General features: G+C 32.9%; 3 protein-coding genes across 5 annotated transcripts; 2 read left to right on the forward strand and 1 right to left on the reverse strand.

Annotated features, from left to right (window-relative positions):
• The first annotated feature begins 4,329 nt into the window (after nt 1-4,329).
• On the forward strand, nt 4,330-5,664 carry LOC108778659 (cuticle protein 18.7). The gene is made up of 3 exons (XM_018545893.1): nt 4,330-4,506; nt 4,778-5,065; nt 5,326-5,664. The coding sequence occupies exons 1-3, from the start codon at nt 4,330-4,332 to the stop codon at nt 5,500-5,502; spliced, it is 642 nt and encodes a 213-aa protein (XP_018401395.1). The 3' UTR covers nt 5,503-5,664.
• A 2,151-nt stretch (nt 5,665-7,815) lies between these two features.
• LOC108778913 (UPF0160 protein MYG1, mitochondrial) lies at nt 7,816-10,358 on the reverse strand. 2 transcript variants are annotated; one of them, XM_018546248.1, is made up of 6 exons: nt 9,992-10,358; nt 9,700-9,906; nt 9,258-9,353; nt 8,594-8,830; nt 8,322-8,523; nt 7,816-8,237 (listed from the first exon to the last, which is right to left on the reverse strand). In XM_018546248.1, the coding sequence occupies exons 2-6, from the start codon at nt 9,816-9,818 to the stop codon at nt 7,881-7,883; spliced, it is 1,011 nt and encodes a 336-aa protein (XP_018401750.1). In that variant the 5' UTR covers nt 9,819-9,906; nt 9,992-10,358; the 3' UTR covers nt 7,816-7,880. The 2 variants fall into 2 exon arrangements, with proteins under 2 accessions (XP_018401750.1, XP_018401743.1); XM_018546241.1 differs by having other exon boundaries at nt 9,700-10,358.
• On the forward strand, nt 9,888-11,652 carry LOC108778930 (uncharacterized). Of its 2 annotated transcripts, none has more exons than XM_018546265.1 (5): nt 9,888-9,953; nt 10,635-10,882; nt 11,012-11,199; nt 11,356-11,507; nt 11,578-11,652. In XM_018546265.1, the coding sequence occupies exons 2-5, from the start codon at nt 10,759-10,761 to the stop codon at nt 11,621-11,623; spliced, it is 510 nt and encodes a 169-aa protein (XP_018401767.1). In that variant the 5' UTR covers nt 9,888-9,953; nt 10,635-10,758; the 3' UTR covers nt 11,624-11,652. The 2 variants fall into 2 exon arrangements, with proteins under 2 accessions (XP_018401767.1, XP_018401759.1); XM_018546257.1 differs by lacking the exon at nt 9,888-9,953 and adding an exon at nt 10,460-10,532.
• The last annotated feature ends 2,515 nt before the right edge of the window (nt 11,653-14,167 follow it).

Here is a 14,167-nt window from a genome sequence, read left to right on the forward strand (position 1 = left end):
TGTAATCTTGTTATACTATCTTGATTATGGAAAATCATGTTTAATTATGATGTAAGATTATGATTATTAACTTAGATAGAATATTGAACAGAATGTAACTTTTAAAATGATGGAACATAGTATGTTCTATGTTATTATTTATAAACATTAGAAGAAAGAATACTATTTATCAAGAGATATATTCCGGTGTATGTATATACCTTATGTTATAATAATCAAATCTTAATGTTATAACAATACATAATCTTATTACTATACCTTAATTAGAAGATTATGTTTAATTATAATTTTATGTAAGATAATTGTTATATTTTAAATATAAAATTGAACAGGATGTAGCTTTTTAAGTAATGAAACATCCGCGGCACGGCATTATAATTTATAGACGAAAAGTTGCAAGAAGAAAAGACGAGATTTAAAGAGATATACATATCTTAGTACAGTACTGTAAGCAACATTATATCGTTGTCGAGAAGTGATGTATGCAACAGGCATACCTGTCAACATCCGCTTGCGGCCTCGCAAGCTGGTTGGCGGCATGTCTTGTCGTCTTTTTACATTTGCGAATGAATCCGAGGAATAATTGATCCGGTCACTTAACCACGTCCCAAGCTCCTATTCCGAATACGTCGCATTCGAATTCAATTCAAGGCTCGCAACATTTCACGCGGCGACTCCGACATCCCTTGAGTTATTTGGTTTCATATTTTACGTTGACATCATGTCGACATTATTTGTGATATCGACAAATTCCTCTCGGTTTATTAAAGAACGCTAATTTTGAGTATTTTATGTGTGTGTGTGATTAATAAAAAATCTTAATTTCCACATTAAATATTTGATATTTATAGTTTTTGTTCCTCTTTTGCGTGTTTTCTTTCAACATTTATTTACATTGCAACGTCTATTTACATTCACATTACATGTATTTACATTTAATTCGATGGGATATAGCCGGCTTTCTCTTATTTTCACTTCTCTTTCGTCAATTTTGAAAGTCGATTTCCTCATAATGAAGCAATTTTCTATAGCAATTTTCCACGCGAATCTCAAAGTATCTTATATAATTACGCGCGTAATTATCTCAGCACGAGGAATCGAGGTTTGTTGTAACAATCGCCCGATTCACCTAATCGGTACTTATAGAAGTCGCACTACGAGATCGATGAGTCGGCCCACACACGGGTGAGTTCGAAGGAAAACAACAAGTTAGCCGGCTAATTGCAGACGTCGTTTAATGGGTATTTAAGGCCATGCCCGACTCGATTATGGCCATACCCGTACGTGTGTTTATGCTAATAAACAATAGGGTCGCCAGGCGTGCCAAGATTATCTTGAATTGCAAGGAAAAGGGCTTTTGTTCCCCGCGACAGTCACGTCGTTGCGTATCTATGCGTTAATAAAGCGCCCACACGAATACCAGGAAAATTTCTCGTTCAATTTTGAAATGGTGAAAACGAGTGAAAATTCTTATTCGCACGCGTTTAAAGAGTAATTACAAACGCAACGTTCCGAACAGCGGTCATGCGTTACACTCGTTATGAAATCATATGTCGATCCGATACTCTACATATACATGAGAAGTACCAAAAGTAAAATATTGCCATTTTTTAAATTGTTCAAAAAAAAATGGAAAAACATATTTTCTTGAAAACTCAACTCTTACAAAAATTATCGCAATAACTAAAGACTTAGTATTACAGAAATTTTTATTTAAGTTCGAAACATTTTGTAAGTTTCAATAAAAGTGCAAGTGAAAATATTGCATCGCTATTCTTTCCGCTTGTAGCAGCACTTTCCACGTCAGATATTAGGATATAGAACATAACATACAACCCATTCATACAATATAAAATACGTCTGCACAATTTTACTTACGTACTGTTATAGTGATGTGATAATAATAACCTACTCATATTTTTATAATTATAATTATGAAACAATAATTATATAAATCATCATAATTTAATATAGTATTAATAGCAAATATCAAGATAAGAATGGTAAATAAAATAAACTATTTTTATGTAGCACAAATGCAATTACAATTATAAATAAATGTAATTATTTTTTAATCTCATTTGTTTATTATTTAGATTTTAGATGGTAATAATAACTAAAAAATGTCTAAAAGAAAATGTAAAGAGAAACAATAATTTTCTATTTTTTTTTGGACCTCTATTCTATAACTTGTCTATTCTATACTTGTGTTTTTCTATCGTAACGACGATATAATGACACTATCGTTAAGAGTTACAGAATAGGGGCTGTAGAGCCGTAAAAATGCATATTAGTTATGACGATTATAATCTGATTGAAGCAGCTATAATTTTCGTGGTCAAAACAACTATAAATGTATATTTAACATTGAAAATGACTATAAATTGTTAAATTATAATAAAAAAAACTATTTTTTCCAGTGCATTGTTTATAAGTGGCTACTTTTAATACGCTCTTTGATTAATCACATTTATTAAACTATTTAGAGCGATTTTATTAATTAATCAGTTGTGTTAATTCACTGCATTTACGTATATATGGACAAAGCATAAGGTTAACAATTTGCCATTATGTGCAAATGCATCTTACAACTCGGTCGTGTTGCTCAACGATATTACGTTGGCGCGGCGCGTATAATGAATTAACGTTACGCTTATAAAGGTATATGTTATAAATTTACTACATATTTCATTTTAATAAATGTAACAGATGTGAATCGCTTAAATAAATATTAAAAAGTAGTTCTGTAAGTTTCAAGTCGTCCTTCCGCAATTCCAAGTTCCCTTGAATAAAATTCTGAACGATTTCTAGAAGATATTTTCACTCCAAAAAATAAATGCGTTTTAATTTCTAACGGAAGAAGCTTTCTGAGTAAAATGGCAAAATTCTTGACTTCTTGAGAATTTTTTCCTGCGAGTTTTTAAACGTCGAGCGGTCGAAGCGGTCTGCATGAGACCAGCACAAAGAGGGTTTCGTCAGGAAGTGAGACCTTGAGGAAGTGGAATTTTCGATCGAGCAAAAACATGTACTTGCACCTGCCGATATGGATCGGACGTCGCTCATCAAAAAGCGACCCGATCTCATCCAGGAAAAGTTCTCGATTTCGAGGACGCGCGGCCGACCTTCATTCCGAACTTTCTTTTTCTACGTCGCACCTCATACATTTTAATTGCGCCTTGTCCCTTCCACCTTTCGGCAGCTTTGATATCGGCAAGGACGGCCGTTGATCGACCGCACCTGACAATATCGAAAAGTCATGCTATAGTTGTTTTAACGCAGTGAACAGTAATCCTCCCGCTGGCGGTGCGCAACCTTGTTGATTTTGTTTTTTTATCGAAAATTTTTCTCGCGGATAAATATAGGGATCTGTCAATAAGACACTGACAAATGCGATTATAAGTGTTCAATATCACACTTTTACACCTTTTATTATATGTATCTTTTAAATAGATGCAATGAAGAGATTGCGAATGCATAGCAGAATTTATTGATGCAGATAAGACTTTAGTTTGGGCATTCACGCATTATAAGCTTCAGTTTATTCTTCTTTTCGCAAATAATGAGTGATAAAAGTAGAATAAAGCTTATCATTAGCCTGCAGCTAGAATACCATATGAGTCCTGATGAGTCTAGGATATTTTCTTAGTTTTTAAATAATGTGATGATTTGGAATAATTTTGTTTCACTCACACATACACACACAGTTTGTTTTATTTATGTAATAATTATCGTACTATATTTATACTATTGTAACTTTTTTTGAAATGTTGCAATTCTTAAAGAAAATAAAACTAACAATAAAAAGTTAGGTCTCGAGGACCTATGTATTCCTTCAGCGCAAAAAATATATATTCCTGATTACATTATATGCAAGATTTAACATAGGAAAACTAACGTATTTGTCTTGATTTAATTACATTGCTCATTAGTTAAGCTTTACTTAGTACGTTATATAAATTCGCGTACAAAATGATAGTCTTGCACCTGGCAGTTATATACGTCCATGAAAGGAACGCTCATTATCCGTCATTTTCGCGATAATAAATAAGGCTTCATGGCCGGAGTCACTTTCCACACGATCCATCAAGCAAAAAGTAATCGACCCTTCGTGCGGCGAACCGCGCCGGACTTCCTGTTGAATCCGCCGAGCCCTTGGCGGTCGCTCTTGATGATGATGAGCGTGAAAGAACCGGCCAACGAAGTCGGAAGACTGTACGAGACTGACCTCGGCGATGCATCCACATCTGAAGAGAGGTATATCCCTACCTAGGCAGATTCAGACGGTGGCAGAGACTCATTAACGTAATGTCAATGTCAGATCTTTGAGACATGACACTTGCTGCAGGGTGTGGTCCCCTCCTACGGGTAGACGACTCCCTACCAGGATTCACATATATAAAAGGGGATACGAATCTCGATACAGTACGACATAGCAGTCCATACTTTAGGGCGAATACTGGTAATCATCCAGCAGCGCTTCATCACGTTGAAAACATGAAGGCATTCGTGAGTACAATCGATCGGTGGCAGTCCCCCGAAAGTTAATCTTGCGGGCGAAAATTTTATCCAGTGATCTATTCCATGATGAACTTAATTGTTATCAAATACAATTGATATACAATATCTCTATTTATTAGTTATAAGCTTAGTTGGAGCCAATATATTCTTCGGCACTCATTTTTTCCGTAGTTAAATTACTTCAATTGTGTATGGCCAGATACTTCATAAATATTTAGAATAATTATACACAGAATTTATTCGTGCATTTATTTTGCAGATTGTTCTATTCGCACTCTGTGCCATCGCAACGGCAACGCCCGCGCCTGTCCAGGACACGCCGGAGGTAGCACAAGCGAAAGCGGCGCATCTTGCCACCCACGCTTATGAGGCCGCTAGGAACTCCATCGGTTACGGATGGCCCGGTTATGGATGGTCCGGTTACGGATGGCCTGCCCTTTATGCACCTGCAATTGCATACGGCGCTCCCATCGGCGCGGACGGCCGGGTTATAGACACACCTGAGGTCGCCCAGGCCAAGGCTGCCCATCTCGCCGCTCACGCCCAAGTATGACACTCTTGGTTTAGAGATGGTTGCACAAACGGCAATAGCTATTCGTGACCGATATTCAACGTGTCGCTCACTATTATTAAACGTCGAGAAGAGCCGCGACAATGTTAATCTACGGCTTAGAAATGTTATACATATTCAGGTGTAAGCCGCGATCCGATCATTTTATTTATGAGACTTTTTGGTAACTTCATCTTTTGTAATTCCTTCACATATTGCAATGTCGATAACTACGATTTAATGAAATATTCACGCAGGAGGCTGCCAAGATTGGATTGACTCCATACGGTGCACTAGCTTATGCCACCGCGCCATTCTACGCTTACAGTTACGCTCCACTTGGACTTGATGGCAGAGTAATCGACACCCCTGAAGTGGCCCAGGCTAAAGCAGCACATTTGGCCGCACACGCTGCAGCAGCCCGAAATGTTTAATAAATTAAGTAACCATTGGAAATTGCATATCAATAAAATCACACAAACTATCTGTTTTCAATCGCGAAAGTATATGCATAGACATTTGTGCCATGTTTTTGCCATGTTTTATATGGATCTGATGTGAGAAAAATTTGACAATAAACAAGCCATTTTTAAGAATTGTATGTGGTTTGAGTTCGTTCTTATTAGATAAGTTAAATTTGGAAGCATTTGATACACAATAATTCAAAAGATAATATAATTTTTTTATATCGTAATTTAATGAGTGTTACATAAGCAGAAATAAATAGAAACAATAAGTCTTTAAATACGACAAAATGTACACAAATGAGTTAAACTCTCTGTCAAAATATATAATTTTGCACCTTCCGTCAGCAATCTGGCTTTTTCAACCTTGCTTTAAACACATTTTCATCCTTTACGGTACTATTCTATAGGTATTTTGTGTCCGACCGATTCCTGTTCATACAAATTTCTCGTTCATATAAAATTCATACACATCTGAAATATTTAAGCACTAAGATCCGCTTTGACCGAATATAGGCTCTCTTGTTTAATTAAATTTATTCTCATCGGTCCAAATTCGTATAATTATTTAAATATTTGTTCTACAAAGTTGAAAGTATGTTCGTGAATTTTTAGGGAGTAATTCCATTTACACTCTGTTACAATTGCTCACTGCCAATCACAACGACTTTCTGCGTAGGAATCTTTTTATTTTTTTTTCTAGCTCTGTGATTAGCTTTTTTGTGCGCAATTGGCTCGTATGTAATTGATATACACCTAATTTTTAGAAATGTTTAAATCACTTTAAAAGTAAGTAAAAAAAATGGACGGATTCAAGATACTCAGACTTGTACCAGTAAGGCATTGTTTTGTATCGGATACTGCAAGGCGCAAGAGTTATATAGTTTTAGACTATACAGAAATCTAATTGTTTGGCCTCAGTAGTCTGGTAGGACGCTCGCACGGAATGTCAATTGACATCAGATCTTTAAAGATCTGGGTTCGATTCTCGGCCGAGATAATATTTTTCGCAATATAAATTAATTATTTACAGATTTTTAATATGTCATTCATAGATTTTTATGTCATTCAACATTATTAAGATCCAATGTTATGAGCATAAAAATTGTTAAATTAGTAGATAATTTAACTCGTGATATTATTGCGGTAGTTCCGTAGAGTAGCGTTTCAAGACTGAAAAATTGTTCGGCTCGCAGTTTTGTGTCTTTAAAAAAGACTATACATACGTAGTATACAAATTCACACGAAATTATAATAGTACTTAAGATCCAAGCTCGACCGTTAAAGACAATTTTTCATTGGTTGTGTTTCTCACATGTACGATCCTATAAGATTTAGTATTTAAATATTAATTGTATTTTAATTATCAGAAGACGCGATAGTGTCTCCGGCCATGTACAAAAACTGAGAGACACTACAAGTCTCTTATTCCGAGCCCCCAAAGTCCATTTTTGGGAGGTGCATAACTATTAAAATATAAAAAATTTTGAATCAAACGTTATATGTCCTGAAAGGCGGCATCGCCACGAGTAATTTGTGAGCCAAAAAAATTTAATTAAGTATTTTCCACTGGAAAACTTCGTTTTCTTTTCTTTTTTTTGAAAAATCTATAATAAAACTTGTGTGCAGTTAGTCAAAGAAGCGTTTCCGAGCCTTATTTGTTATTTTCATATGTAAAAAGTTACCTTTTTTAAATATTTTTTCATTTTTAACATTCAAAAATTAAACATTTGTATAGTAATTCAATTTACTATAGAACCACCCTAATTAAGTATACAAATTAGTTCGATCCGTTTTTTGTGTTCAAAAATGCATTTATTTCAAAACAAAATGAATGAACACATTAATTAAAGTATTGTCCATCGCTGGCTACTACTTTTTCCCATCTCTCAGGCAATTTTCGAATTCCATCTCGAAAAAATGACTCGTCTTTGGAAGCGATTATCTTTTGGAAAATGGACCGAACTAATTTATACTCCCAATAGAATAATGTTATACCTTAACACACATACAATCTTAATATCAATTAATCTTAAATTGTTCATTGTTTTTAAAGAGGGAGAAGAGATTGAATTCAGTGCAACATTTATGCACCAGTTTTGTCAGAATATTGAACACTAAAAATATGTAAACTAGTTTTCACAATGGAACAATACAATTGCATTCAGTTGCATTAGTTTTTATCAGTGGAAAATGCTGTACAGATTTAAATTTATCAACCAGAATTCATAATAAAAATTTTTTCTTCCACATTGTCAACGAAGAAGCAATTAATTCAAATTGTTTTTTAAAAAATGTTCAATACATCGTAAAAATTCTAAAAAAGATTAATGGTCCAGACACAGTCATTATGCACATTGCTCGGCCTTCCCAATTTCGAGCGCTTTCCGCGCCATGGCCAACGCGCCGTCCTTGGTTTTATGACCGCCGATGAACCGAACAGAGTGTACAAATATGGCGCCTTCAATTCCGCAGGCTTCTACAAGGGCATTTTCACGCAAACCGCCCCACGCTGCCGGCAAAAACATCCTGCACACGAAACTTCCCAGCGCTACCGGCATACACTGAACTCGGTAAGCGTTATCAGCTTCAAAAATGGCGTATTTTATTGACGGCGACACGTTCATATCCTTCTCCAGTTGAAACAAATGTTCCTTCCACGGTACTGTTTGCGACAATATTATTATCTCTCCACTCGGATCGACCTTACAGAAATATTTTATATTAAAACCACAATCGTCAAGATAATATCTAAAGTAAAAAGATAGAAGAATAAGAATTCTCCTTACTTCAAATCGACTCTCCACAGCGCGTCGCACGAGTTCTCTTGCCGGTAACCATACATTTTTCGAGTATTGTACAAATTCCAAAAATTCCTCCAGAACCAAAGCCATAGCTTTTTCAAATTGTTTTTCGATATTCACGTCCTGACTGTTCCATTGAGGATTCAGTCTGCTTACGCGCGCGCTTAAATCGGTAACTATTCGATACCTGAAATAAACACAAATGCAATAATTTCGGAGAAAACTATTGTGCAATGCAACGTTATGTATCTGCTTACAATGGCTCGGCATCATACATCGGTATACCATTATCTATACCATCGATTTCCTTAATTAGGGTGTCATAAATTTTCTTGAAGATTTCATCAATGATTCTATCCTCTGTTATATCTGAAAGTATACTCCTCAATATCTCATGTCCGAAATGGCAGTAAATCAGTCCGGCACTGCTTAGTTTTATTGTCCAATCATATCCTGGTTTTTTCATAACGGTACTCATTGATTCTTGAAATTCTCTGATAACAAGAAAAGAGAATAAATAATACAATGTAACAAAAATAGGGATTTTATTTAATGGTACTCCTGATGAAACAACAATTTTCAGCAATAATCTTTGCAGTGCTTTATATTTTATTATTATAATAAATTAAATTAAATTAAAACTTATGTCATGTTATGAAATATGTTTGATATATGTATTATATCTTAAAAAATATCCATTATTAAGCCTTACATTTATGATACCTTTTCTTATATTATAAGCTACATTATATGTGAAAATTCACTTTACTGAGATTAATTTTCTATGTAATTAATATTTTGTAGATATAAGATAAAAAAAATTGATTAATTGCCTTTTAACAGAGTTGTATAATTGATTAGGTTCAATAGACCCATTGATTTAGAAAAGTAAAAGTAAATTAAAAAATATGCTAAATTTACCTCATGTGATGATCATATCTGTGCCTGGATGGATCATAATCTCCGCCAACATCCACCACGATATCACAAGTATCCAAGACACTCTGACTTCGAGATCTAAAAATGTAATGGGATACCCATGGATTCTGTAACCCAATATTTTCTATTCATTTAATTTTAATATCATTCATGTCATTTAACTAATGTCCTTCGCAGACTTTATCAATACAAATTAATTTAATTATTGGGCAATATTATATCAATAATTATACTATTAATGTCTATATTTATATCACTGTAGATTAATTTTAATATCTCGGTTTAATTTATTCTTTACCTTTTTCTAACTTTGAGAACTAAAAAAGATGAAAAGCAATTACCGATTTAACTTAAACCAAGATTAAAGTTGATCATTTATGTTGGTAGAACAGTAGGGTTTCAGTTTTAGCTTTGTTACAATTACCTCACTATAGAAGCATCCTTGTACTGTGGTAATAATTTCAAGAGCGCGCAGGCGAGGACTTCATCGCAATGGAAAGTTCCGTCGTGCGTACCGATCCTGACGGCTGACTTGCTCGACATCGTTCTGAGAGTGAAATCGAATAGACACGTTTCTCGCCAAGTGAAAAATTTGGAGAATCCACCGCAATGCGTGTTTTTTGGTAATCGACTGAAAACTCGGATCATTGTGCTAAACTACATGACCTAAAGCTACAAGTAAGTATATAATTATTATCAATTTTATGAATTCTCACCAGATCGTAGCGAAATGTGAATTCCGACGGAAATCTCTTTACACGTGGAGTATTCAAAGTAATGTTTAAATTGAGGTTATGTGCTTAATGGTGTATATCGCTGACTATACGTTTTATAGAAATACATGTGTACTTCGTCTTTTTGATTCAGTCTTTTCTCTATCGGCGATTGGTTGATATATAAATCGATTTTGAGTCCAATAATCCAAGGATATAACTTGTTGATCGTTAATATTTTTAGGTTAAGTGAAAGTTACTCAACAATGCGGTTTGTAATATTCCACGCGAAACAAGGTTTATCAATTATTCACGTGCTGCTTTAGTTTAATTATTCACGTTCTTCTAGCTATTATATTTGCATATTCCATCAATATGACATAATCCTAAGAAGCATAGTTCTTAATCTTAGAAATATTTGAATTCAAATTGTATCACTTTTTCTGATTGAAAACTAGCGTATTTAGAAGTTCAGAATATGATCCACACATAATATTATATGTATAACTAAATCTGAAAAATTTCGACTTGTGTCACTTTTCATGTGAGTGTAATATATATTTTACTAAAACTGTAGTAACATTAGGTATTAGTCAAGTTATTTGTAGATTATGTTCGTATATAATAACTTTCAATATACATACAGAGTGGTGCAAGTGACCAGCCTTGTAGCAAGACGATTCCACTCAATGCAATAGTTTCTGGTCGTTGCCAGTTTGTAACGTGCTACTGCCATGTTATTTTAGTTTGTTCAAAGCTGATTTTGAAAAATGCCAAAACGTACTTGTCCCTTCGAAGGGGACTGTCATCTATTACCACAGATGAAAATGCATGTAGGAGAAAAGCAGGTGAATAACGGCGTATCGAGTGACCAGCGAATGAGAGATGTTTATAGTAGGTATTAAGCTCACTTTGTGAGATGCTATACACTTTCTTTTAAATCTTGAAGCTCGTCTTTAGTCGTAACAATATGTCAATTCAATAGGGATAAATCTTTACATTTGACTCCGTATGTATTTCCAGGTAGGACTCTAAGTTTGCTTAAAGCAGGCGCGAAGGTACTCTCCCATAAATTAAACACATCAGGGCAAATGGATTCTGTAGACCTACCTCAACGTCCATCACCTTGTAAATTCAGATCTACGTCCAATATGAAACAGATGCTGTTAACCGACAAATTGCAACTGAAAACTAGTGACAGAGTTGTCAATGTAGGTTGTGGAACTATGTTGGCACTTGAAATAAAATATAAGTAGGCATCTTATGATGACTATTTATATTTTATAAACTATGAAACTATTTATATTTTATAAAATATATGTGAGATGTAAAGACAATGGTTTTGTGAATGTTTTTTTTTATTCTAGGATATCCGAGTAGATCTCTGCGAGTGTTACCAGTTGATAGATCGGTCTACAGTAAGCGCGTGTTATTACTGTGATCAGGCGTTGTGTTCCTCTTGTCAATCTGTGTGCGCCAATTGCTCAGAATTGTTTTGTCAGAATTGCTCTGTACCTGTGTAAGTTACTAGCTATGTGTCTTTGTAAAATTTTCAAAAGTGTGTAATTGTATGCATTGTCTTATTTCAGATATAATTATAAGGAACAAATCATGTGCCTTAATTGCTACCGATAATTATCCAAAAGAAAGATATTTTTATGCGAGTTTTTATGAAAATTGATATTTATTTGTAATATTAATCGTAACTTTGTGCATATAAATTATATAATATCGCTTTATGAAGAATATTAAATACATGAAGTAATTATAAAGTTTCTATATAAATAATATTGAGATATAAAATATTTTAATAGCTATACATTATTTTTACTTATCTTATTACTATTCAAACATTTTATATGTAAAAATTAATTTATTACAATATATTTTAAATATTATTATGCAATAAGAATGTACAAAATGAAAAAATAAAGCACAAATCTATATTAAAAAAAGTTTTGTTTGTTTTATTCTGCAGGTGTCTTAAATTAGACGTATAAATGTTTCATTAGTATGTAAAAAATATAAAAAAATAATATTAATATAAAAATTCTTAAATTACGTTTAAAAATAATGAAAAGTTTTTATTCATTTTTTTTATTTAATGCGACTTGCAGTTGTAGCTTAAAATTTCTCTTATATTTTACACACAATACATCTAACAATAAATTGAAATTATGATTTTCACTTCTTTTGCTTTCAGTTGTAAATCATAACCAATCGTGGATTTTAAATATGAAATTTTTTTAAGTTTAAAAAATATGATTATTGGACCGTGAGAAACTAAATATCGATAGAACATGCCGTAACGGTCAAGCTGGATCTTGAATGCTTCTAATATATAATTCCGTGTGATTTTATATACTACGCGTATGCATGATATAAGATTCTTAAATACGTGCCAAAATTTTTTTTAGATAACGCAAACTCTAATAAACTACCGCAGTACTATTACGAGTTAAATTGACTAACAATCTAATAATTTTGATGCTCATAGCATTTTGGATCTTAATAATGTTGAATGACATATTGAAATAAGCTATCTCTGGCATTTCGTGCGAGTGTCCTAAGCTTTCAAACTACCGAGAGAGTTGCCTCGGTAATCTAAAAGCTTAGGACGTTCGCACGAAATGCCAGAGATCCGGGTCGACTCCCGGCCGACATAATGTTTTTCACAATATAAATTAATTATTTATAAATTTTTAATATGTTATTTAACATTATTAAGATCCAAGATGCTATGAGCATCAAGATTAATTGTTAGTCAATTTAACTCGTTATTTTGTAGTTTATTAGAGTTTGCGTTGTAAGTTGAAAAAAATTTCGGCGCGCATTTAAGAATTTACATACATAAGTATATAAATTCACACGGAATTATATATTAGAAGCATTCAAGATTCAACTTGACCGTTATGGCATGTTTCCATCGATATTTAGTTGAATAAAAAATGATTAGCTTAATTAAAAATCATAATTGAGAATACAACAAACTTTAAAAAAATTTTTAATTTTTTCATGAATTCTAGTACATTTTTTATATAAAATAGTTTTGTAATTTATTTTAATATCTCTAGAAAAAGAGTGTACACAATTTCTCATTGTAGGTATACAAAACGCATATAAGATATATAGAGAGTATAGAGACGTATATAGAAACTACTTATATTTTATAAAATGTAAAATATAATGTAAGATGTAATTTTTCTCATTTACTATTTGAGTTAAGTACATCTGCATAGTTTCCCAAAAGTGTGAAAAAAACCCTGTAATAATTTTTTTAAAACAAAAATATCGAAAAACGAAATACGTATTCCGATATTTAAGAAATATTTTTAGTTTTTGGCAAGAGTGTTGGTCAACGATGTGCGCGAAAGCTATTTTAATTTATTAATATGCAAAGTGAAAAAAAAAGTTTCAAGTTAAATAGAAATTTAGAAATTCTCCTAAGGCCACATGCACACACACACACAAGATTAGATCTTGAAATAGTTTGTTGTAGTTGCGATTCTTCATTACGAAATTTCAGTGTTACTTTGCTATTGCCATTTTCTCTTTAACGTAAAAGAGAAAAAAGCGTGGTCAACCCCATCGTGCGTGGTACCACACTATCATATAACCAGAAGGAATATTTGGAGCTTTTGAAGGTCAAACTCTGCGAAAAAATGTATGTTCACGCAGATATCGCTGTATAGCTTTTATTTCGAGATATTCAGCTGACTCAACAGTATTTTTCAAGATTATCTTTTACGTGCTCAAATTTCCTATGTAAATTTATATATACTACATATATATAGTTATTTGAAATGTTCAGCGAATTGATTTTTCGAACTTAGAAACGCAACTAAATTACTGTATTAATATCATAAATTAAATTGATGTTGTGAATTGCAGCTGCGATATTTCATAGCAGCTGCAGCTCTCATATTTGTTCAAAGAGTTTTAAAGAGAAATATAATAAATTTTCACACTTTTGGGAAATCTGTATAATGAGATAAGACTATATTATATTCACATTAATCACAATGAAAAAAGTAATATATTATATTATCAAACATTTATAATTAGATAAATCAGTGTTATTTGTATATCTTAACACATAACGTCTATAAAAATATATTATTATAACTGATTTGTTTGAGCATAAATATCGCTCAAATCAATTTATCAAGTAACAAAGTT

This window comes from Cyphomyrmex costatus, unplaced genomic scaffold, assembly GCF_001594065.2.
Source record: "Cyphomyrmex costatus isolate MS0001 unplaced genomic scaffold, Ccosl1.0 scaffold120, whole genome shotgun sequence".
NCBI classification, from domain to species: domain Eukaryota; kingdom Metazoa; phylum Arthropoda; class Insecta; order Hymenoptera; family Formicidae; genus Cyphomyrmex; species Cyphomyrmex costatus.

Coding starts and splice junctions, on each gene's coding strand:
- LOC108778659 (XM_018545893.1), top strand. CDS start 4,330: ATGACACTTGCTGCAGGGTGTGGTCCCCTCCTACGGGTAGACGACTCC. Junction 4,507..4,777: donor TTGAAAACATGAAGGCATTC/GTGAGTACAATC, acceptor TTTATTTTGCAG/ATTGTTCTATTCGCACTCTG. Junction 5,066..5,325: donor ATCTCGCCGCTCACGCCCAA/GTATGACACTCT, acceptor ATATTCACGCAG/GAGGCTGCCAAGATTGGATT.
- LOC108778913 (XM_018546241.1), bottom strand. CDS start 9,923: ATGATCCGAGTTTTCAGTCGATTACCAAAAAACACGCATTGCGGTGGA. Junction 9,354..9,699: donor AAGGATGCTTCTATAGTGAG/GTAATTGTAACA, acceptor TTACATTTTTAG/ATCTCGAAGTCAGAGTGTCT. Junction 8,524..8,593: donor ATGTATGATGCCGAGCCATT/GTAAGCAGATAC, acceptor TGTTTATTTCAG/GTATCGAATAGTTACCGATT.
- LOC108778930 (XM_018546265.1), top strand. CDS start 10,759: ATGCCAAAACGTACTTGTCCCTTCGAAGGGGACTGTCATCTATTACCA. Junction 11,200..11,355: donor CTAGTGACAGAGTTGTCAAT/GTAGGTTGTGGA, acceptor TTTTTATTCTAG/GATATCCGAGTAGATCTCTG. Junction 11,508..11,577: donor CAGAATTGCTCTGTACCTGT/GTAAGTTACTAG, acceptor GTCTTATTTCAG/ATATAATTATAAGGAACAAA.